Below are 25,869 nucleotides of genomic sequence, written 5' to 3'. Positions count from 1 at the left end.
CAATACGCTGTCTCGGCTCTTCACATGCTACCTGTCTGAATGCAAGGCTCCATCACAATGGAAAACCAGCAGGACTGTATTACTGTTCAAGAAGGGAGACATCGGTGACATTGGCAACTATCGCCCCATCTGCCTATTGTCTGTCATCTACAAGTTGTTCACTCGAGTCATCCTAAATAGAACTGGCAGAACACTAGATGAAGGACAACCATGCGAGCAAGCCGGGTTCCGCAAAGGATTCAGCACCATTGACCATATCCACACGATAACCAAGCTCATTGAGGTTTCTCGGGAGTTCAAGATGCTGCTCTGTCTAACGTTCATTGATTTAAAGAAGGCCTTTGATTCTGTTGAGACGGAAGCAGTCATTGAAGCCCTAGCCAATCAGGGCATTCAAGCTCAATACAACAAGATCCTCCATGAGCTCTATTATGGATTCACTACCAGGATCTCACCATTCTACAAAGAAGTAATCATTGATGTCAAGAGAGGGGTTCGGCAGGGTGATATCATTTCACCGAAACTCTTCAGTGCCACCCTTGAGAACATCATGCGACGACTGGAATGGGAAGGAATGGGAGTGAAGATATATGGTCGGCAACTACACCACCTTCACTTTGCTGATGACATTGTTTTAATAACACCAAACATTAGTCAAGCGGCACAAATGCTGGCCGACTTCGACCGTGAGTTGGAAAGGTCGGACTACAGCTGAATCTTATGAAGACAATATTTATGAGAAACAGCCTTTTTCCTGATGCTCCATTCGCTCTCAACAGAACGACCATCTCCGAATGCAACAGCTATGTGTACCTAGGTCGAGAAGTCAACATGACAAATAACCTGGCACCAAGCGCAGGAGGAAGAGAGCGGCTTGGAACGCCTTCAAGAGCGTCAAAGAAATAGCTAAGAGGATGAAGAACCTCTGGCTCCGGGCACATCTCTTTGATTCCACTGTTCTTCCTGCCTTACCATATGCCTCAGAGACCTGGGCCCTACGCAAACAGGATGAGAACGCTATTCGGGTCTCCCAAAGAGGAATTGAAAGAGTTATGCTTGGAATATCACGTTTCACTCAAATGAGAGAAAGAATCCGGAGTTCCGACATCTGTCGACGATCAAGAATCAGGGACGCTGTCTCGTTTGCCAAGGTGTCAAAAATCAGATGTGCTGGTCAAGTAATGAGAGTTAAAGACGACCACTGGACTAGAGCTGTTACCGACTGGATTCCACAGGATGTCAAAAGACCGCGTGGCCGCCCACCTACCAGATGGTCAGACTTCTTCATCAAGATCATGAATGATCGGTTTGAGGCTCTTCGTGTTCCTAGAGCGAACAGATGCCATTGGGCTACACTAGCACGCGACAGGGACAAATGGAGATGTTACTGGCACCCGCTCAAGCAAATCGACGATTAACGGGAAGTCAAGTGATCAAGTGATCAATCAAATGTATGGCAACAAATTAGAAAGCCAAGATGCAAGGAACAAATTCTTACTAAGCCACAACATACCAAAACTGATTCAAGAAGAAATGGAAACTTCGAATAGTCATATATATATAAAATTCTGCCAAACATTTAAAAAAGAATTAACTCTTAAGTTTTCACAAACTCTTATCAATAATAAAAGAGAAGCAATAATTGCCTAACTCATTCTGAGATATTTATCTGATAGCAAAATAAAAATAAAACACTTTAGTATAATATCTCTATTCATATAGATAGGTACCATAACTTAAAACAAAATGAATTCCACCACATATAAAAAGGAAGATAAATCACAACTAAGTAAGATTTAGCCCAGGAGGAACGGGGATATGGCCAAGTGGAAAAGAGTATGCCTTGCATACATGAGACCTAGGTTCAATCTAAGCACCACTTTTCCCCACCCCAAACAGCTGAGGGATGTGAGTGTAGCTTAATTGGCATGGGCATTAATCAATGTAATAAACCATGGTTATATCAATAGGTATAAAAAGCATTTAAAAATATTCACCATCCTTTCATGAATAAAGCACTCAAACTAGGAACAGAAGACAACATCTTCTCTTCGACACTTAGGTAGCAATTAATATACACCAGATGTACTAATCTAGCCACTGTACATTCATTATCATCCAATTATTACACCAACTCTATGAGGCAAAAATATTATTACTCATATTCTACAGATGGTTAGGACAAGGCACAGAGTATTTAAACAGTGATTACTGTATAAGGATAAGGCAGTTAATAATTTGTGGAGCTAGGATTCCAATTAAGAAATTCTGGCTACAGAGACCATGCTTTTAGCCAGCAAGCTATACTGTCCCTTAAAGAGTTATTCTCTCAAATGGTAGTAATGCTAAGCAAATTTTCTGGGACCCAGGGATAGTTTAGCAATAGAATGCCTACTTCATGGGCATAAGACCATGAGTTCAATCCCCTGCAACACCCCAATGCTGAGTGCGATTCTAGTGGCACAGCTGTTTTTATTTCTGGTCTCCAGCAAAAATGTGTGATTTCTGATACACCACAATCAATTACGTGCAAACATCACAACAAAGTGTGCAACGCCTGGTGAGCACCTCAATGAAGTGAGCACCACAACGAAATGCATGATTCCTCTCAATCACTGCAACCCAAAGTGTGCACAAGAATCATAACTAAAGTGTGCAACCATGCCTGTTGCAACAACAAAGGAAAGGGGAGCAATGGGGAAAAAACCATTTTCTTAAGAAATAATTATATGACATCTATAAGAAACTTGATTCATAACAATGTCAACTTATATCAGTGATCATAGCATGTAATACTAACATGATTTTTAAATTAGTAGCAATGTTTAGTAAATAAAGTTGATACTGGCTAAATATTGATATTTATTTTAATTTAATTAACAAAGTGGTGACTTATTTATTATTTAACATTGGTAAAAATTAGAGCCAGAGAGATAGCTCAATGAGCTGAGTATGTGCTTTGTATCCAGTGGACCCAGATTCAATCCCTGGCATTCCATGGTTCCCCAATCACCATTAGGAGTGACCCCTGGAGCAAAGAGTCAGGAGTAGTCTCTGAGAATTGCTGGGGGTGAACCCCTCCAAAATTTGTAAAATAAGATTTGTTGTTACTGTGTTTGGCATATCGAATACATCACAGGTGGCTTGCCAGGCTCTGCCGTGCGGGCAAGATACTCTCAGTAGCTTGCCGGGCTCTCCGAGAGGGGCGGAGGAATCGAACTCGGGTCGGCCATGTTGGCTGCGTGCAAGGCAAACACCCTACAGCTGTGCTATCGCTATAAGTTTATTATATTAGTAACAATGACTTCACTTCTATTTGTTACTAAATTTTGATTCATAACTGCACTGCTTATAATTATATTAGTAATCACAACATTAACTGTCACTGTCACTGTCCTCCCGTTGTTCATCGATTTGCTCGAGCAGGCCCAGTAACATCTCCATTGGAGACTTTGTTGTTACTGTGTTTGGCACATCGAATACATCACAGGTAAGTGTAGTGGTTATCACGTTCGCCTCACAACATTAACATTAATAATTATTTTTAATATCAATTTGAGTACTAATAATAGTAACAAAAATTTATTTCCATAATTCTGAGATAATTTAAATATAGGTACTCAGAATTTTTAATAGTTCATTAGTACTATTTTGTACTGATTTGTATATTAGTAATAATTTGTGACAATATTTTATAATACACTTCATTTTAAAATTTTTTAGAATTTACAACTTAGTTCACAACTAATTGAAGGTTATTAACATATTGATAATCTTAATTTGTGACATGGATAATAAATCATAAAAAGTTATAATGTTTGATATTATCTATGATAATATAATTTATATTATTACTTGTACTACACATTTTTTGTTTTGGGGTACCATATCTGGTAGTACTCAGGTCTTACTCCTGGCTGTGTGCAAAGATCACTCCTGGGGGGGGGTTCAAGGGCTCCTGGTAGTGCTAGGGATCAAATCTGCATTGACCATGTACAAGACAAGCACTCTACTTGCTGTACTATTACTCTGAACACTATTATTCAATAGTTTAAAAGGCACTTATAATTTCTATTAAAGCATAATTTGTAATATTGATATAATTTATAGTGACAGTTATATTCTTGAGATACTAGTAATGATTAATCAATTTCTATTAGGAGCTATAATTTAATCCATGGCATTGGTACTTAAAATTTATACCAGCAATAGCAACTTGCAATATTGGTGAAAATTTATAATAATATTAGTGATATATTTTGTGATAATAACCAACAGCTCAATTCCTACTCATGACCAATTTCATTTATATAACATTACTGCTGATAGTTGTATATTTTGTTTCTGGTTGCTGGGTGGAACAGGCAGTACTCAGCACTTACTCCCGATTTTATGCTCGGGGATTACTCCTGAGTGCTTGGGGTGCTCAGGGACCATATATGATAATAGATATTGAATGCAGGTTGAGTGCATGCAAGGCAAAAGCTTTACCCACTGTACAATCTCTCTGGCCTGCTGCCAATAATTTTATTGACATTCTGAATCTGAATCATTGGTAATATTCCTGTAATATTTTACACTTATAACAATGAGTTGGTTTCTATATGTAATGTAATCTAATTCATTACATTGACTGTTGATTTCTATTAGAAATCAATTTTAACACTGGTGAGATGAGCTACTTTAATAATAGGATCAATTATTTCAATCACATTTGTAACCACAGAAGTAAGTTATTAATGCTAATAAACCATCTTGAAGCAATTTCATCCTCCATATGCACATACCGACTATATTCTGTTAACATACCATTGGTAACATGTCCATTGGCAATATTCTTGAAATGGGCATGATGCTTTCCCCTCCTGCCCACTCTACTATACCAAGACTCACCATCTCCTTGTGATTGGGATAAAAGGTCTGATCAATTAGAGGGAATTCTTCTGTCCCCAGTTTCTTGTGCAGTCGAACCATTTGGGCAAACTAGAAAAGCAAGGAGAGGTGTGTTAACAACAAGCTTCCCAATTTCCTCAGTTCCCCCAAATCAAGCAGTGACTTTGAGCTCCCTCAAGCATGCATGCACTACTCCGTTGTCGGCCAATAGCACTCTTCCTATCACTTACCACCCAGGGCTTGTCACAGAAGTTGTAGACGGAATGCAAGGAGTTAACGCTGGGGATTCCAGCATACTGCAGCCCGATGACTAAGCTGCGGTAGTCTCCATTCCGTGCCATGCTGAAGGCGTGCTGGCGGATCAGCACGAAGTCCGGCTTCAGAGACCTGGGGTGGCAAGGGTAGGAGTACTGAGAGTTCACTCCCCTCCACCAGAACTCCCCACCATCCTTTGGATAAAGACTAAGTTTCTAAATTTACACAGCTCCTAGAAATTGCAAAGTGGTTTCTCACCTCAGCCCACATGCACAAGCTGTTCCTCTGCCACAAGCACCCTTTCTCCAATCTCCATCTGTTGTCCCCCTTAAGCTTCTCCTACCTGCTTCTTGCCTCACGAAGGTCAGCTTACAGTTCATCCAGTCCTGACACTTCTCGGTCACACCCTTTCAAGCTGTTAGCTGTCCTCACAGTATGCTGCTGAGACTAAATTCCATCCCCAGACCCACTCTTTAAGCTACTTTCTCAGCCTGAAATATCCCCCCTTAGGGTTTTTCCTGCAAATATCTCTCACACTACTGGTCTACACGATCCAAATTGCAGATGCCGCCACCATCCGACAATCCCACAGGGCTTTGTGACTGTGTATTTTTTTCTCAGGACAATTATATTTTACTTCCTTATTACAGTAAGTAGAATGTAAGCTTCATGTTGGCAGAGGGGTAGTTTCTGTCTCTTCCTTCCTTCCCTCCCTTCCTTCCTCCCTCCTTCCTTCCCTCACCCCTCCCTCTTTCCATCCCTCACTCTCTCCCTCCTTTCTTCTTTCTTTCTTTCTTTCTTTCTTTCTTTCCATAATCTAATTTGTTCTTTCCTTTTTTCTTGGCTTGTTTTGTTCACTTCCTAGACCTCAGAACACAATCGAGCTCCTGGTACACATGGTGCTCAGTAAATATTTGTCAAATGTAAAATGTTAGCAGAACATAACATGCAGTAGATGCTGAAGAACTGTACAGGAAATTAATAACTGAAAAGTTTGACTAGTGGTCTACTGGTATCCTTAGCTCATATTTGGCAGGGCACAACTGACAGCACTCAGGGGCTACTTCTGGTTCTGTGCTTGGGAAATTGCCACCCATGGTGTTTGGGAGACCATACAGCGCTGGGGGTGGAACCCATTCTCCTGCATGCAAAGCATGCACTTAATGCTTTGAGTCATCTTTCTGACACTCCTTTGTTATTTTGTGGTGGTGGTGGGTGGTGGTACTTGGACCACATCCGTCAGTGCTCAGGGTCTACTTCTGGTACCCTTGTTTCTGTGCTCAGAGGTACACTTTGTGGTGCTCTGGTCACATGCAGTATTGGGGATCAAACTAGGATCAATTCCATGCAATGCAATTACCTTTAAGCCTTGTACTATCTCTCTAGACCATTTTTGGCTCTTCTTAAGAAAAAAAACAATCTGCTCACATTATGTATTTATGATCTTTTAAAATTAAAATACACTTGAATTGTAGCAGTGTATATATTTTAGATACAGAAGGATGGAGGGAGAGTTCAACAGGCTGAAGCATATTTTGCATTCAGTAGGCTCAGTTTTGATACCCTGCACTCTTGGTTTCCTGAGTACCACTGAAAGTGATTCATGCTCACAGATCCAGGAATAGTACCTGTAAACCTCCAGGTGTTGTAAAAAACAAATATAAGATTGATATGTACAATATGTTGATTTAATGGCAAAGGACCAGCTTTTTCCTTTGCCCATTGTGTTGATCCACACAGTGGATCTCATGGTGGTTTTTTGGTTGCATGGAGGGTCATAACCAACAGTAATTCAGTGTTGCTCCTGAGTCTGTGCTGAGGGGTCCAGTGATACTCAGGGGACCGTGCAATGCTGGGGATCGAACCTGGGCCTCCCCTATGCAAAGCATGTACACAGCCTGTTGAACTATCTCTTGGGCTCTGATTCGATACATTTTATATTATAATACGATTGACATTATAGCATGTCTCATTACCCTTTTTGTGGTGGAAATAATTAAGATCAAATTTTCTTTAAAAGTTTAATGATTATGATACAATCTTGTTGTCTGTTTATATTAGATATTAAAGATGTATTTCCCTACAATGACAAGTTTAGACCCTTGACCATATCTCTCCTCTTTTCTCATCCCTACCTTTTGATGTACATTATTTTACTTTTACTTATGAGTCTGATTCTTTTATATTCCTAATATAAATTATATCAGAGTATACACGGTCCTCAAATCACATAATTGAATTCAATGTCACTGTATTAAGAATAAGCAAATGAGAAAAACCAAATACTGGTCCACTTTGAAATGATACTATGCAAGGAGAACTTGCTTTGGTTTTGCATCCTTTCACTTAAAGTGTCAGTTTCCAAGACCCTATCAATGTTATTAAAGAATAATTTACTATATTTGTCTCTCTCTCTATCATTAATCTCACTTAGCATTGGGTCCGCAAGGTCTACCCATCTTGCCACAAGTTTCTCATGACTGAATATAAATTCAACTATCTTTATATCTCTACTATAAAACTAGGTAGCATTTGTATACTCACCGTATGACCTTTACCCCATTACGAAGAACTTCCATGTCCACAGAGAATCCACCATTAGCATGAGCCACAAGATTGAGATCAGAGAATTCAGCCTGGGAAGAAAACAATCAGTCATTCACTCAAATCCCATAAAAATTACCACTTAGCTTGCAGTCTTAATAGTTGACCCCCAGGTTCACCTGCTCCAACTAACCTGTTCTACTTTAATGTCAATTTCTCCATGGATCTTTTTCCCTTTGAAGTACTTCGCCCTAGAGAAAAAAAGTAGAGTGTACTAATCAATGCTCAAATATCAGAAAAACAAAACCCAAGCCAGTCCTTAGACCCCTCTATTCCTCCAGAGTCACCAGAGGAACCACTGAATTCTTTATAATACTTGAAACACTTGGAAGAACTCAACAGTATGCTGTGAACAATTAACTCTCTGGTGATCCTCATGAAAATGTATAAATGTCAAAATCCACTGAAAATTGTAAGGCACGTTTTCAAACCAGATAGCAGGCATTTCTTAGTTAAGTCTTCTCATCACATGCTATTACATATATTCTTTTAAAATATTAATAAAATGAGAAGATTTTGTAAACTGTAACATATGTGAAAGTGTGTGGAGGAGATACTGAGACCATGATGGAGGGCAGGGATCACTCTGGTGGAGGCTGTGGGGTTGGAATGTAGTGTGTATAGAATCCTATTATGAACAGTATTATAAATCACGGTGTCTAAAATAAAATAAAACAAAAGTATGTGGAGGTCTGTAAATGGTGATGGTTTATCAAAAAAACTATACCAGGTGGTTTTCAACCATTTGGTAACTGCAGAACAGCACTGGTCCAAGAACTGGCCATTGAAAACTACTGCTAGAGAACAAATATGTGTGAAGTATGCTTCAGTTCCAGCTCTGCTTGTGCAGCCGGAAGCATCTCTCTGCTCTTTGGCTAACTCTTAAGGATGAGCAAATTAACCACATCTGATTGTGCCTCGTGAGGAATGCAATAGTCATGGGTGGACAGCTGTATCAGAAAAGGAAAAGAGGGTTGATCAAAGGAAAAGAGGGTTGATCAAGCAGGCTGGCTGTTCTAAAGAAGGTGAAGCCAGCAATGATGGAGTTGGGTGGGAATTTAGCTAAATAGGGGGTGAATCCATCAGAGAGAAGAGGAGGCAGAGCAGCCATAGGCACATCACGAACTATTACTGTTCCTGAGTCCATCCCCATCTGGGATCCATTTCCACTGGTTTCCTCCCCCAGACCCTAATCCTAACTGAGAAGCTTTTCCGCAGACAGGAATTAATCCCCAATCAGTTTTCTGCTGATAAAGAAATGAGAGGTGAAGCACCCAAACAAACATAGAGTCTCCAACTAATGCAACACAACGAGCCATAGTGTCATTGACATATGCCAAAGACCTGAAACACAACTATTTCCTCTTTCTTTCCCTCTATCCCTGCCTCCCTCCCTCCACGTGTGTATCTCTCTTGCACACACAAACACACACACATTCACACACATATACATGTACACGTCATCACTGACCCAACATTGTTTCCTTACAAGTGCTAGAAGAGAATCTCTCTCAGAATTGCACTTTTTTGTTTGGGGGAGGTCACATCCAACTGTGCTCAGTTCTTACTCCTGACTCTGTGCTCAGGGGTCACGCCTGAGCACAGAACCAGGATTTGGAGGACCATATGCATTGTCAGAGATTGAAGATGGGTAAGCCACAAGCAAGGCAAGAGACTTGACTTATGTACACTCTCTCTGGCCCAAATTACACATTTTTCATCATCACTAATTTTAAGCCTTTTTGACTCTGGTAGATACTGTGGCACTGTGCTCAGCTGGCCTCTCAAGACCAATGCACCCAGAAGACCAGCTGTTGACTGTTCACAGCTATGTCCCACCAGCAATTGTCTTTTCTCGAAGAAATTTCCTTGACCAAGGTTACACTTACTTTGGGCAGCCCATGGCTTACACTTGGTCCATGAGTGGAAACAAAGGGTAGCCTCTGTGCCTCAATGTGGACTGATGATGAAGCTCCAGAACTCCCCTGAGGTCTGTGACATGCTTTATGAACCAGTTTTTTCCTTTGCCCAAGCCAACAAAGCCAATCCACCTTACAGTTATTGATCCCAAAGTATTTCTCAGTAAATCTCCTGAATATAAATCTCTGCATCAAAATCTGTTTCCAGAGAATTTTACCTAAAAGAATGGGTCAGAGGGACAAAAACACTAGTACAGCAGGCAGGTGCTGGCCCTGCATGTGGCTGGCCTGGTTTTGATCCCTGGCTCCCTATATGATCCCCTGAGCTCCTTTAGGAGTGAGCTCTGAGCACAGAGCCAGTAGTAAGCTCTGAGAACCACTGGGTGTGGCCCAAAACCAAAACAAAACAAAACCAACAAAACCACAATAGGTCAGAGAAGTAAGATTACCAACAACAACAAAAAGATTTTAATGCAATTCTGAAGCTGAGTGACTCAGCAGTTAATGGGAACTGAGCAGCCATCCTTGGTAGAAGATGGACTCAGATAGTCTATGACATGTTACATCAATTCAAGGCTCTGAAGCAGGTCTGGGCCAGAATGCAAGTGGAATGTGACATGAGCCATATGATCTAGCAGATCCCGTGACGCTGGAGACATCTGTAGTGGGAAAAGATGTGATGGGCAGTTTACTCTCCTAAGTGGGAGAATTACAGTGAAGGTTTTTTGGAGCAGAAGTAACTTTTACTGACAGCGGATTATAATGACATATTGGTAGAAAGGAATGCACGACATATCACTGGTACTTAAAAGGTATGAGGGAAATGGTAGCCAGATTTGAGACCCTATTCACTAAATGCCATCAGTTATCTGAAGATATAACCTAGGGGTGATAAGCCACCAATTCTAGGCAAAGTGAGAAAGCCAGAGAACTTCCCTGATTGCCATTAAGTAAATCACCTACAAGCAGAGGATAGACAGAGGGAAGGATTAGGATCAGGATTTCATTGCAATTATAGTCAAGCATCAGAGAAGGTTGAATTTTCATGCTTGAAACATGAAAATTATTAGGGCCATGCTTAGGGCCCTAATAGAAAATATGTGGAACCTGTCTCGGAAGATGCATAGAACATTATGAACATACAGATGAACCTGAACCTACTGAGTCTGCAGAAGTAACTTATTCCTCCTTGTTATAATGGAATATAGGACTTCTCTCTACCTGAATATAAGGAAGATGTTTTGAAAAAACAAGGTGCCTTATAAGATAACACTTGTCCTTTTCAGAACCTATCACCTTTTTCCCTTTCAGTGACCAGATGAATATCAGAGTCAAATCCTAGGACAACATGACTAGAGAGAGTCTAAGTTAGCAAAGGTAGGCCGGAGGAATGACATACAGAATCATCAGAAGCAACTGGAGTGTTCTCTCTCATATATATATATATATATATATATGTATATGTATATATATACATATACATATATATATAGATGCATGCACACAGAGAGGAAAGTATACATGAAAATATCCATGAAACTGGATGCTGAAGACAATGTATCAAGAAGGTGAAGCATGAAATTAGAGCACTATCCCAGGATATAGAACTTAAAATTCTGGCAATGACCCTAAGTGCTGATGCTGACACACTGCTGGGATGACTCATGGAAACTTAGAAAAAACAATGTGCTGCTCTAAATTAAGCAGAAATGCCAGAACTCTCATGACAAATGGAGGAAAGTATCAAAGAGCTGAAAGAAGCAGACAGGTTTTACAGCAGATATATTGCTTACATCTGGAAAGCCACAGGAAGACCATGTTCTATGGCAAGGCTCATGGGGATATATATAACTTGAAAAATCAATAAGAAATATGCTGGCAAGAGTGGTTACAGGTAGGTTGAGAAGCAAAAGCAAGAAGTTAATAAATGAAGTCCTGGTTCATGTTACAGTAGGTACACTGGTCCACAGATTTTCCAGGATGACTTTCCCAGTTCAAAAGTGAATATGTGGGGGTATGGTGCCGCCAGCAGGTCAATCTGTACCTGTAAGGCGAGTGCATCAGCAGCCTGATGGCGCCTTCAGACTTCCAGATACCCCAAAATTGCTGCTGTGCCTTTGGTCAGACCCGAACAACTTGGGACCAAGTTTACCAAGAAAGTGAACTGCCAAAAGTTAGGTATGTGGGAGACACACCAACAAACCACCTCTGGCTCAACAAAATAATTGGAGGTATGGCCTCTCTGGTTCCTGACTGAACTGCTTAACAGTCATGATCCCAGAGACTCAGAAACAAATTTCGAAACCCAGCGGCTTTTGGAAGAAATGCGTCCGGTCCCTGCAGTAGGTTACCAGTGCTGGGCCACTCTAGGTGGGAATAGGTTTTGTGCCTTAGCCTGTTCGCCCTGGCAGCCCAGTGGCCGCCATCCTCCAGAGGCCACTGGAGAGTCAGGTTTGGATCCGCAGTGACGAGACACGCAGGGCCTCATAGGATGGGGGAGGAGCTGTTCCTGTCCTCCCCACCCAAACGAGACCCCAAGTCATCACCCACGAACGGCCTCTCTGGCTCCTGATCAAGCTGCTTAATGGCCATGATCCCAGAGATGTCATGGTCATGGTCCTCCCGTTATTCATCGATTTGCTCGAGCGGGCCCAGTAACATCTCCATCATGAGACTTGTTGTTACTGTGTTTGGCATATTGAATACGTCACGGGGAGCTTGCCAGGCTTTGTTGTGCGGGCGAGATACTCTCGGTAGCTTGCCAGGCTCTCCGAGAGGGGCGGAGGAATTGAACCCGGCTCGGCCAGGCCAGCTGCACGCAAGGTGAATGCCCTACTGCTGTGCTATCGCTCCAATCTCAAAACCCAGTGGCTTTTGGCAAAAATGCGTCCGGACCCCACAGTAGGTTACTGTCACCGGGCCACCCCAGTGGGGAAAGAGTGTTGTCACTCGCCTGCTCCCCCTTGGTGGCTCGGTGGCCATCATCCTCCAGAGGCCATTGGACAGTCAGGCTTGGGCCCACAGTGTCGAAACTTGTTGAGCCTCACGGGATGGGGATGGAGCCGGTATTGTCCTCCCCGTCCCAACGAGACCCCAAGTCATCGCCCATGAACAGCCTCTCTGGCTCCTGATCAAGCTGCTGAATGGCCATGACCCCAGAGACTCAGAAACAAATCTCGAAACCCAGTGGCTTTTTGGCAGAAATGCATCCAGACCCCACAGGTTACTGTCACCGGGCCACCCCAGGGGGGAAAGGGTGTTGTCACTCCGCCTGCTCCCCCTTGGTGGCTCTGTGGCCGCCATCCTCCAGAGGCCATTGGACAGCCAGGTTTGGGCCTGCAGTGACGAGACATTTTGGGCCTCATGGAATGGGGGTGGAGCCGGTCCTGTCCTCCCCACCCCAATGAGACCCCAAGTCATCACCCTCGAACGGCCTTTCTGGCTTCTGCTCAAGCTGCTTAACGGCCATGATCCCAGAGACTCAGGAGCAAATCTCAGAACCCAGCAGGTTTTGGCAGAAATCCCTCCAGACTTAAGTGTTAAAATTTCGGAATTTCAAAATCGCACGGTCACTACTGCAGCCACGCAACATCATATGTTATTCATAACCAGCATTAGAAAACAAATTGTCTACTGTTGCCTTTTCAGCAGATCTGAGTGTTGGGGTAAAATCTCAAATAATAATGGTGGGTCTGGTGTCAAAATATTGAATGTGATCAAAGTAGAGAGAGAGTAATGTAGAAATCATCTGCCCCACAGGTAGGGGGAGGGTTTGGGATGGGGGTATACTGGGGTTATTGGGGGTGGAGAATGGGCACTGGTGAAGGTACATGTGTTTCATTGTATGACCGAGACTTAGACCTGAAAGCTTTGTAACTGCTCTCATGGTGATTCAATAAATAAAAGTATAAAAAATGAAAAAAAAGGTAAGGTGGAGCTCATGCACAATTCAATCAGCTAATCAGTGGCTGAATAAATAACAGTACTCCTACATAAAAAAGTGAATATGATTGGAACAGATACCTGTAACTGTCAGAACACCTGCATGTGCTCCTTGACCTGGGAGGTAAGATCTTATGGGCTGGCAAATTCCAAATGGATCCTCTGAAATTAAACCCCTTCCTTCCCAATCAAAACAATAAGTAAATGGCTATATTCTATCTATCCCATAGGTTATGATGATTAATGGCACCCTGGAAGATCTCAAGAATTTAGGGCTGTTAGTGCAATCAGAGTTCTATTGAATTAAATAGTCCAGCCAATGAGGATACTGGATAGATTCTGGAGAATGTGTGTAGAATCCTTCAAGTTAAACCAAATAATTGCTCAACGGTTTGAAGCTGTTGTACTGGACATGCAGTCACTGCTAGAGCAAATTAAAAGCACCCAGTATGAGAAGTTAGTGAATGCATTCTTTTCTATTTTTTCTCAGAAAATAGGATCAGAAATATAGGACTGGCAACAATACTTGTAGATGGTCTTCCCACAGAACTCTATCTTTCTCCCATGTGTCATAGTTTAAAAAGACATAGAGCATCAGGACACAGAATTTTACACTGTACTACTAGACTGATTATACCATACTGATTATGCAAGATAAGTAAGACATGGTTAGCACATTGCCTTGCTAAGAATCATGCATTCAGGGGCTGTCGCAATGGAATAGCAAGTAGGTCTCTTGCCTTACATACAGTTGACCGGGTTCGATACTTATTACCACATATGGTCCCCAAGACACCAGTAGTGATCCCTGAGCACAGAGCTAGGAGTAATCCCACACTGGGTGTGACCCCCAAAAATAATAAGTAATAATAATAAAGTTTAAAAATTGTGCACTCCATATGGTGGGTGATAAACACTACAAAGTTCAGGAATCTGCCACATTAGTAAAATCGTGGGGCCAGAAGATAGTATAGCAAGTAAGGTGCTTGCTTTGCACATGGCTGACCTGGCACCCTATGTTCCTCCAAACCCACAGAGGTGATCCCTGAGCTCGGAGCCAGGAGTAAACCCTGTGCATTGCCAGGTGTCGTCCAAAAACAACAAAAAGTCTTTAGGGATAAGTAGTCTGGGTGTGTGATAAGACAACTTCTCCAAAGAATGTGGCAAAGTATTTTGTTTTACATATTCCACCATGTAAACAAAAGCACAACGCCTGATAAACTTCAGATTCTTTTTTGTTATTGTTGTTTTGGAGGAGAGGACCATACCCAGCAGTGGTGCTCAGGGAACCATAAGGATACTGGGGATCAAACCCAGGTTGGCTGCGTGCAACCCTACTGGCTGTACTATCTCTCTGGCCCCAGGATTCTTCAGATTCTGGAGGCAGCATATTCCACACCTTCAAATGTTCTCACCCATATTTAAGGTGACACATAAGACTGCCAGGTCTGGATGGGGGCCAGAGTAGAAAAAGGTTCTACAGTAGGTATAGTCTGTGACGTAAGCAATTCTTCCACTCAAGTCATATAATCCAATAAGTCCTATAATATTGGCAGTGTTAGTCATGGGAAAAACCCTACCTTGGGTTTTCAGAGCAAGGTTATGTCACCTACAGCAGAGAATTATATACCTTTTGAGAAACAAATCCTGGTGTAGTACTGGGCCCTGAGTGAGTCAAAATATTTGACCATGAGACATCAAGTGACTATGAACCCAAAAGTGCACATTACAAGCTGGGTACTGCCAGGTTTGCCAAGTAACAAAGTCACATGGGTACAGCAGTCAGGATCATGTCCATGCAAGGTCAAGCAAGTTGCCTCAGCAGGAAGCCCAGGTGCCCACGTCACCCACACTGTTGCCTCTCTCTGTACAGAACTAAAGGTGACTCTTCAACTGGTGAATGAAGGGAAAAATACCTAAGTTGGGTGGGGTTTTTTGGTATATCACAAGTAATTTGGTTTGGTGCATGGTTACACAACTGTACTGTATGGGTGGACTTGAAAGACTCCTGTTGGACAGAGTTTTGGGCAGTAAATCTGATCATTGACTTGGTATGTAAAGAGAAGTGACCCATGATTAGAATATATATTCATTTGGTGCTGGACGGTGGGGAATGGCTTAGCTGACTGATCAAAAGCCTTGAGGGAAAAACCATGGAAGACGAAGACAAGAGATCTGGGACAGAGAAATGTGGGTAGACATATGGAGGTGGGCAAAACGTGAGGAGTGAATATTTTTATATTTTGTGCTAACACCCACTAGTCAGCATCCACGATGGAAGTGGCACGAAACAACCAGGTAGATGGAATGAGTCAGCCAGATGATGTCAGCCAGTCTCTCAAATCAGCTACCCCAGTGCAAACATACAGACACGTAAAAGAGAGAACATGAGTAGCAAAGCTAGAGGTTATATATGGTTCCTACAGCATTACTGCTAACCCCCCAATCTGCAGCAACAGAGACCAAGCTAGTGATGTCAGCAGTGGGAAGTCAGTAATGGATAACACAGTACCATTCGTCAAGAAGACCTACTTGCCACTTTGTGTCAGGCTGCCTTTATTCGACCTCTTTCACACTGGAAAGAATCATGATTCACTCTGGAAATTCTAAATATGGTTTTGTCTTTCCTGACTTCAGGTCCTTAACCAGCCTCACTGTCTAAGGCTGCAAAACATTTAATCCACTGGTATGGGATCCTGTATAACACCATACCACCAACCCACGGATAATTTTTCAGTAAAGCAGGTGCAGAAAATGACCCATCACCATGAAGTCTACTAATCACATTCCAAACCACAGCACCAAGAAGCTGCTAATCTCACAGTGATGGAACAACTTGGTGCAGCACAGTTGTAATCCCAGATTGGAGGTTATGGAGTGAAAGAATAGGGCACCATCCTTCAAAACATGATATACACCCTAAATCAACGGTTTGAGTTCCTAGGAGCAGAAGATGGGCCTAGGAGCTCAAAAGTGAAAATGGGAGTGGCCCTGCTCACCATCAATCTCAGTGACCCAGTTTTCGAATGAGTTTTCCTGTTCTCTCAGGGCTCAGCAAGGTTATAGGTCCTGTTTGTCTAAGGAGAAGCACTGCCATTTGGGAACAAAGCAAGATTCCATTGCATAAGCTGGTCTGCCACCCAAACACTTCAGGTTTTACATGCCAGTGAACATGAAGAGGAGTCGTTGTCTCAGCAGGGGTGTCTGGTCCTGATCATCAGGAGATAGGGACAGTGTTACACAGTGAGGAGAAGGAAGACTATGTTTGAAGTAATGGTGATCATCATTGGTTCTCTTTGCTCAATTGTGACAGCAAATGAAACAGGCAAAGCCACAGTCTGAGAAGGGTCAGAAGACCAAGAGCTCAGCGGTCACTAAATGGATCATTCACCAGATAAGCCACTGAGACCAACAGTTACTGGTAGAGGGTGGTAAAATTGATAATTTAAATAAATAATAGAGGAATGAGATTATGAATGTAATTTATGGCATTTAAATCAACAGAGTCAGTTGAGACATATCTACAATGCAAGAGGTTGTAGGTTAGGTCCCACTAACCCTGCTATTACCAGATAAAGTGAATTTACTCTAGGAAGCAAGTAAATTAAAGCAGTACAAAGGGGGCCCTGTGGGTTTCACTGGATCCTCGGTGCTCTCCTTCAGATCTTCAGATCCCATTTCTGGGAATATCTACAGCTGAAGTATATCTACTGCTGAAGGTACATAGTGCTTTCCCTCTTTGACAACTGTCCACTGAAGTAGGCATTTGTCTTCCCAAAGGGTCAACCTGAAATCAATGATTAAGCAGGAATACAAAAGCCTGACCTCAACTGGTACAATGTCAAAGGGGGGTCATTCCTGCTCCAGCACTCCCCAGAGGATTGGCTGAGGCTTTAGTTGTGGCTGCATCATAGCTCACCCTTTCTCTTTGCCAAAATTTGCTTCTCCCACTCCTCCCCCAAAACAGGTGCTGTTCTCAAGAGCTCTCCCAAGAAATCTGAACACAAATCTCAGAGTTTCAGGGTCTGCTTCCAGGGAAGTCTAAGAAGAAGTCTAAGAAAAGAATCCACAATAAGAAATATAGTTTATATAATCCACGATTCACATATTTATATAATACCCATTCAATATATGTAATGTTATATAAGACACATATGCTATAAGCAAATGTACTATGTGTCTTACATAATATGTAACATGTACTATACTGCACATTACATATTATGTATCTGTATCTGGAATATGTAGTAGAATGCATATAAGTAAATATATATACACAATTAGAATGAGTTTCAGTAAATAATCACCCTTACATGGAAGCTGATATTTCCTATTATATTTCATGAATTAAAAATATTACACATCTATGTAATATATAACATAAAACAATTATATACAAATGTGTTAGAATCAGCCAATATAACAGACAGTGAACATTATTATATTTATTATAGAAGAAACCGTTTTCTAGATAAAATTCTATTTACTATGTACAATATACTCTGTTCATTTCTCTCTTCATTTACCTTACTTCAAGAAGAAAATGGCATTCTGGCCACGACCCAATAAGTGGCCCACAGTTTGAAAAACATTGAATGCATTACCTCTAAAAAGAGGAAATAAAAACTCAATTCATAATCTACCATTTTAAACCATAGAAGATTTGGTAGCCAAGAAGGAATGAGTTGCCAAATTTGGTGAGAGACACGCTAGATTTTATTCAGTTGTACATTCCATTATAGACTTCGCACAACACCCTTATTTGAGGCCCAAATTCCTGAAGTTTGCATGATTCTGAATATCTGCAAATTAATGATGCAAAGATCTCTGTTCCCTGCACTGAGGCTGGTAAACATGGGCTCTCCATTTTTGTTCATCGCACCTGACTATAAAAGACACTACATAATCCTTTTCTATATGGACTTGAGAGAAAAGTCTAGAGCAGCTTCTGAGATAAAGAGGAGATTCTGGGATCATAAGGAGATGAGAAGAACCTTTCACTGAATTTAGCAAGGGGCTCAATAAGTGCTTGCTGTACACATTAGAAGGAAAGATGGAAAACAGTAGAGTTGTGACTTGGAAAGATTCTTATCTTGTCAGTATTCTGCAAATAACTAAAATACTGGATGAATTAAGGGATTTAAAAAGCAGCAAAGAACCTGCCTGGAGAGTTGGAATGGAGATGGGATGTCTAAAGCAAGGTGATTAGCACTATACAGCAAAGGCTTAATTAAGGCTTACTGACTTCAATGAAGCAACTTAGCCTGGAAGATGCCTTCTATGTAAGGAAATTTGTCAGGAATGTGAGCATTGCTGAAGAAATTATATAGCATATGTTCAACAAATATTTTATGGATTTATGGAGAAAAGAAGAAGGTGGTTGTTTGAACACACTACAGTAAAATGTTGTTGAATAAATTTCAGATTCATTGGGGGTGAAAGGAAGTTAGGGAGACAGGGACCAAACAGGTGATGAATACAGTTGGTGCACAGATTAGAGCAGGTACACATTAAGAGATTTCTCGATTGTGTAGAGTGAAAGGTAGGATGTAGACTGTTTGAATAGGAAATTAGGGATAAAAGAGGGGGGTGAAGGAAGGCTTTAAATATTAAATTCTTAAAGTACACAATAAGTACTCATTAAACAATTACACCTTTGAAAATGGGAGAATCCACATGGCAGATGGGACTGCAGGGAAGAAAAATTGAAGTAAGGGCTCTTTCCACTATATAGAAGTGATTAATAAATGCCTCACACATGGAAACAATGCAATAAATTTTTCTGGAATCAATAAATGTTCTAAATGGAGATGAAGGCTGCTGGGTAATGGCTTCTGTTTGGAGGGGTTATACAGCCAGTAACGAGCTGATACTTAAGTGCCGTAGTGATAGTTCAGAGAGTAGGGTGCTTGCCTTTCACGCAGCTGACCTGGGTTTGATCGCCAGCATCCAAAATGGTCCCTCAACAACCATTAGGAGTGATTCCTAAGTGCAAAGTCAGGAGTAATCTCCGAGTACTGCCAGTTGTGACCCCAAGGCCCCCACAAAATAGCTGATACTAAGTAAGTTTGGGCTGAAGTAAATTTTGGAATTTCAAACTTCCTGACTGGAAAAAGATACCTATTACACTTACCTGAAAAAAAAAGTTCATATTATATAATAGATACTCACAAATGCTTACTGGATTAAACAGAAGAAATCCCTACTCCAAATCCTTTGGAGTAGGGATTTAAGATTGGAAGAGGAAATCCTAGTGGCACTGAAGGGAGTGTAAAAAGTGGTAACCTTCACAAACTGGGCTCTGTATTTCTCAAAGGAAAAGTGCCTAGAGAGATATATCACTATTGGCGCAGATTCTCCTACAGGTAGTGAAGGAGGGTGTTCTCCCTACACACACCAGGCACCACTTCATATATATATATATATATATATATATATATATATATGTATAAACCAGGTGTGGAAAACATATGTATATATAATATACAGATATAAATATACATGTGACTGGAGCAATAGCAGCAGCAGGTAGGGCGTTTGCCTTGCATGCGGCTGACCTGGTCAGCCCAGGTTCGATTCCTCTGCCCCTCTCAGAGAGCCCAGCAAGCTACTGAGAGTATCTCGCCCTCACGACAAAGCCTGGCAAGCTCCCCGTGACGTATTCGATATGCCAAACACAGTAACAACAAGTTTCATAATGGAGACGTTACTGGGCCTGCTCGAGCAGATAGATGAACAATAGGAGGACAGTGATAGTGATAGACAGTGATAGTGATACATATACATGAATGACATCTGGTGGTGCTCGAGGCTTACTCCTGGCTCCGCAGTCAAGAATCAGTCTTGGTGATGCCAGGGATGGAACCCAAGGCACTCACATGTGAAGTAAGTGGCTCAGGCAACACTTCAACTATTCTTAATAGTTCTATTAGAATAAAGGAATTTGGGGGTTTGGGGAGCCAAAGACGTTGTTCAGCAGTAGAACGCTTGCCTTGTGTTGTGAGGCTCTCTGTTCCATACCTGGTACTGAAAAGAGAAAAAAGATCTTTGGGGAGGAGGTATGGTCACAGTGCACACAGAAGGCATTCCATAAATGCTTGCGGAACCCATGGCTCACAGGAAACCTTCAGGAAAAGGCTTATGGGCAAAGATAATTAGAATTGAGAACTTGGAAGGCATGAATAAATGTTCACTAAAAGAAAAGGTCAATGGGGAGGGGCGCTAGGGATGGACATACAACAACTGGATCCTTCAGAGGAAAAGTCTTTGGTGGAAGGGCAACAGGGATGCAAAAAAATTGATATATGTACTTTTGATTATCCATTTGCACGAGGAAAGGCTTTGTGGAAAGATACAGAGCCAGGTATACAGCCGGTGCTCCAAAAATGCTCCAAGGACTGATTATAAAGGAAAGGTCTTTGATTCAAATGGTGCACACAGGAAATGTTGGATTTCTGATCACTGTATTAATTAAAGGCAAAGACTTTCATGGAGTGTCTACGTTTGGGTCATGCAGAAAGTGAACCCACGCAGATTGAAGCCACTGGTGATAAAGGCATTGGGGCCAAAAAATCAGCGGAGAGGGTAAAGATCAGACAATAAATGCTTGCTGAATACACTGGGGTGGAAGAGCCTTTAGGGAACGCTCACTGAGCAGGCAATTAATAAATGACATTTGGGTTCACCAAAGGAAATTTTTTTTAAAGAAAAATATCTCAAAAGTGGGAGGTATTTATACAAATGCAAAATCCTTTAGGAGGCGATCAATACATGCTTTCTAGATGCATCGTAGGAAAAGGATTCCAGGGAGGCAGTCTGAAGATGAGTCACACAGAGAAGGTTCAAAAATGCTCATGGAACTCATTTGGGGAAAATTATATGCTTGAGAAAGGGGCTTAGGGATGGCACTTCAAACATACTTCCTAGATTCTTTGGAGAAATAAGCCCTTGGGGTAGGGGTAGGTGGCGTCTAGAAGGCATTCAAATAAAGGCTCACAGGATTCATGAAAGACATTGCTTTGGCGGATATGCTGAGGTGGGATGTACAGCAGACACTCAGTGTTTGCTTGATAGTTTAAAAGGTCGTTGAGAGGATTGGGGTGGGGCACACTGCATATTCTTGATACATGGTCACAAGCTGTTAGAAGACCTTAGGGCAAGGATTATAGAGGCACAATACACAAATCAAGCTATCAATGAAATTTTCACAACATTCATGGAAGCCAAAGGCCCTGGGGAAGGGCTCCCTGATGAGGCACACTGCAGGAACTTGATAAATGCTTATGAGATATCTGGAGGACAAGGCCTTTGGGGTGAGGGTTGAGAGGAGGCATTATGTGCTGGAAGGCTCACAGGTAATAAAACGAAAGCTTTGGACAAGGACGTAAACAACATGTGCCAGATAATTTCCCCTGTATGGATCAAAAGCGGGAGAGAAGGAGGACAGGACTGGGAACCACGGGAGGTGGGGGGGCAAGGGCGGGGCACACAGGAAGCACCCAGAAAATTATTTAAAGGAAGAGGGTTTGGGAGAGCGGCTACGTTCTGAGCACACAGGAAGACGTCCATGGTAAACGCTTACCAGTCCGTGTGGGGCTCATCGATGACCAGCAGCACCTTGGCGGCGGCACCCCCGCGGCCTGCGCCCCCAGAGCCTCCGCCCACCTGCTCGCTGAAGGTGGCGGCGGCCGCCGCTGTGGTCTGCTTGACCGCGTTGGACAGCGATGAGAAGAAGCCACCGCCCCCAGAGGAGCTAGGGCTAGGGGCGGCCGGGGAGGCCACAGGGGCAGCCACGGAGGCCCTCTCCGCAGAGCCGGTCGCGGGACCGGGCGTGGCTCCGGGGCTGGGGGCAGAGGGCGGCGGCGGGGGCGGCTGAGGGCGCTGCAGGTCTGTCATGTACCCATTTGGCAGATTGGCCATGAAGTTGCTGTCCGACAGGCGGCGCCGCAGGTAGTTCATGGCTGCGGCGTGGAGCAAGGGGTCTTCGGAGCAGTCTGGTCTGAAGCCGCGGGGGCGGACCGCGCGGGGCCCAGGAGCCCAGCGGTGCTCTCGGGCACGATGCTACTCTCCGGCTGCCCGCTGCAGACTGAGGCAGAGCGGAGTCGCCGCCGCCGCAGCGAGGATGGTCGCGCCCGGTCCCCCCTATCTTGCGCCCTGCATGGTGCGGTCTGACTGGGCCGGCGGCGGCGCGGACGCGACCAAGGAGACTTGGAAGGGGAGTTTGCGGAGCAACGGCCAGTGACGTCAGCGCGCCTTCAGTGCTCTGCTGGCGGTGGCGCGCTCTATCTGGCGGGGGCGAAGGCGCTGTCCGCTGTGCTGAAGGCTGCAGTGCGCACGCGCCACGCCGCATCCTGGTTCCCTTCCCCCAGCTCCGCTGGGGGATGCGCAATCGGGGGCGGGGTGTAGGGGGGGTTGTCCTGGAGGTTGGAGCGGTGGTCCGTCAAGTCTGTCACCCTTGTCTCGCACCCTTGTCCTGATCTTCACGCCCACTGACACCAATAAACAAGATTGCCATTACTCGGATTCCTGTATTGATATTGACCACAGAATTAGGGGTGGTGGAGGTTAGGGGTGGAGGAGGGGGGTGCGAAATGGAGGCATACGCTGAGACACAGAAGTGGAGAAATAACCTTTTATGGGCGAGGGGTATTTTGATGGGGGGTGTTTGCACAGTGCTGCAGGGAGATCATCTTCCAAGCCACATAGGCTCAGTTAGGCAGAGGTGAGTGTGCGGGGGTGGTGCAGACAGTATCAGACAGGCGGAGGTGGACACTTCGGCGCGATACACACCATTATCCTGAATGGTAGGTGACCTGAAAGCGCAGAGAAATGGCACATATATGGAAATACATGTAGACATCCCCCCAAGGAAACACATCGACTCATAAATAGGGAGCACACACTGATGTAGGTATCCAGTCATACATTACGCCAGGGTAATATACAACATGCAGGCATTCAAACGTGAGTAAAAAGCCTACACCTACACACAGAGACCCATGGGAACTCACACAAGAGCATGTATATTCAGACAAAATGCATAGCTACAGATAATCATGGACGAAGCTAGATCTGCCACGTAGAGAAATTTCCTGATGTGTGTTCATCTCACACAGCCAACTGCTACACACACACACACACACACACAAAACACCAGTCTATACACTCCTTCCTACCTTGCAAACAGCTCAAAATCATGGCACCACCTGCTATTATCATTGCTTATAAATATCCCCCCTGCCTATATTGTAGGGTATATACACAATAGGTGCCAAATATTGCTGGTCATGAGATTAGGGATGTAGCTCAATGGGAGATTATTTTCCTTGCTTGTAAAACACTCTGACTTCAATCCACTGTACTGAAAACAAATAATGCTTTGTAGTAGAGTTTGAAGTTAGGGAGGTTAATTCCTCCCATATTCTTTTTCCTAAGAATTGCTTTAGCTATTCGTGGGGCCTTATTGTTCCATTTGAATTTCAGGAGTGTTTACTCCATTTCTTTGAAGAATGTCGTGGTATCTTTATAGGGATCGCATTGAATTTGTACAATGCTTTGGGAAGTATTGCCATTTTGACAATGTTAATTCTCCCAATCCATGAGCAGGGGATATCTTTCTATTTCCTCATGTCCTCTTTTATTTCCTGAAGTAGCGTTTTATAGTTTTCTTTGTATAGGTCCTTTACTTCCTTAGTTAAGCTGATTCCTAGGTACTTGATTTTCTGGGGCACAATTGTAAATGGGATTTTTTTTTCATGTCACTTTCTTCTCTCTCACAATTTGCATATAGGAAAGTCATGGACTTTTGGGTATTGATTTTATAGCCTGCAACTTTACTATACAAGTCTATTGTTTCTAGGAATTTCTTGGTAGAGGTTTTAGGGTTCGCTAAGTATAGTATCATATCTGGGAATAGTGAGAGCTTGATTTTTTCCTTTCCTACTTGAATGCCCTTAATATCTTTTTCTTGCCTAACCGCTATTGCAAGTACTTCCAGTACTATATTGAACAGCAGTGGAGAGAGTGGGCATCCTTGTCTCGTCCCTGATCTTAGGGGTAAGGCTCTCAATTTTTCCCCATTGAGAATGATGCTTGCTGTAGGCTTGTGATAAATGGCTTTAACTATATTGAATAAAGTCCCCTCTATACCCATTTTGGTGAGGGTTTTCATCATAAACGTGTGCTGGATGTTGTCAAATGCTTTCTCTGTATCTATTGATATGATCATATGGTTTTATCTTTTCTTTTGTTGATATGATGGATTATGTTGATTGTTTTCCAAATGCTAAACCATCCTTGCATCCCCAGGATGAATCCCACTTTGTCATGCTAAGTGAAACGAGTCAGAAAGAGAGGGACAGACATAGAAAGATTGCATTCATCTGGGGAACATAAAGTAACACAATAGGAGACTAACGCCCAAGAATAGCCGAGATAAGTACCAGGAGGTTTACTCCATGGCTTGGAGGCCAGCCACACATGCTAGGGGAAAAGGCAGTTCAGATGGATAAAGTGTGTTGGGAGGATACTCCCAGGATGGGAGATGCGTGCTGAGAGCAGGCTATAGACCGAACATGATTGCCACTCAATGCCTCTTTTGCAAACCACAGCACCCAAAAGGAGAGAAAGAACAAAAGGGAATGCTATGCCACAGAAGCAGGGTGGGATGGGGGATATGAGGGGGCGAAAGGGATACTGGGATCATTGGTGGTGGAGAATGGGCACTGGTGGAGTGGTGGGTACTTGATCATTGTATAAATGAAACCCAAGCACAAAAATTTGTAAGTCTACAACTGTACCTCATGGTGTTTCACTAATAAAAATTTTAAAAAAGAAAAAAGAAAACAAATAATGCTTGCCATGTGAAAAAACAACTTGGGCAGAGGTGGACTGTGGGACCCATCCTATCAGTTCCTGTAAGGTTCTAACCACAATGAAAGCACAAATCCACTTAAAAGTAACGTGCTGGCAGACTGAACCCACTGTTAATCTAAGCTGTTTAAAAGCAAGCATTGTCACATACAATCCTCACCATTTTATTGGGTGGGTAATATAATTTCTATTTTACAGATCAGGGAAATCAAGAATTACAGTTCATCCCTAAGGGACATGTTAATTTTATGATGCCAGAAGTATGTGTAAAAAGAGTGAGTGGAATTGTGACAGGGATGTAATTGAAAAGATCCGTGGTAAGTGGATATGCTGAACCAAGAGAGGTTAAAGAAAGTAAGAAATAGGTATATTTGGGAATCTTTTC

The 25,869-nt window shown here is 42.8% G+C and overlaps 1 protein-coding gene across 2 annotated transcripts in view; it reads right to left on the bottom strand.

The window, feature by feature from the left end:
- SYN1 (synapsin I) overlaps positions 1-22,784 on the bottom strand; it is a 62,072-nt gene extending 39,288 nt beyond the window's left edge. Inside the window, exons 1-5 of one of the 2 annotated variants that reach the window (XM_056128678.1) lie at positions 22,195-22,784; positions 7,886-7,943; positions 7,693-7,784; positions 5,124-5,280; positions 4,894-4,983 (exon numbers count right to left, since the gene is read on the bottom strand). In XM_056128678.1, coding sequence (XP_055984653.1) covers positions 4,894-4,983; positions 5,124-5,280; positions 7,693-7,784; positions 7,886-7,943; positions 22,195-22,571 — 774 coding nt within the window. In that variant the 5' untranslated portion in view covers positions 22,572-22,784. The remainder of the gene's footprint in view (positions 1-4,893; positions 4,984-5,123; positions 5,281-7,692; positions 7,785-7,885; positions 7,944-22,194) is intronic. The other variant, XM_056128677.1, reaches the window with a different exon arrangement.
- Between the last annotated feature and the right edge of the window lie 3,085 nt (positions 22,785-25,869).

This window comes from Sorex fumeus, unplaced genomic scaffold (genome assembly GCF_029834395.1).
Source record: "Sorex fumeus unplaced genomic scaffold, SorFum_2.1 ptg000065l, whole genome shotgun sequence".
NCBI lineage: Eukaryota > Metazoa > Chordata > Mammalia > Eulipotyphla > Soricidae > Sorex > Sorex fumeus.
The sequence above is the reverse complement of the archived record's forward strand: the minus strand, read 5'-3'. Positions and strand labels throughout refer to the sequence as shown.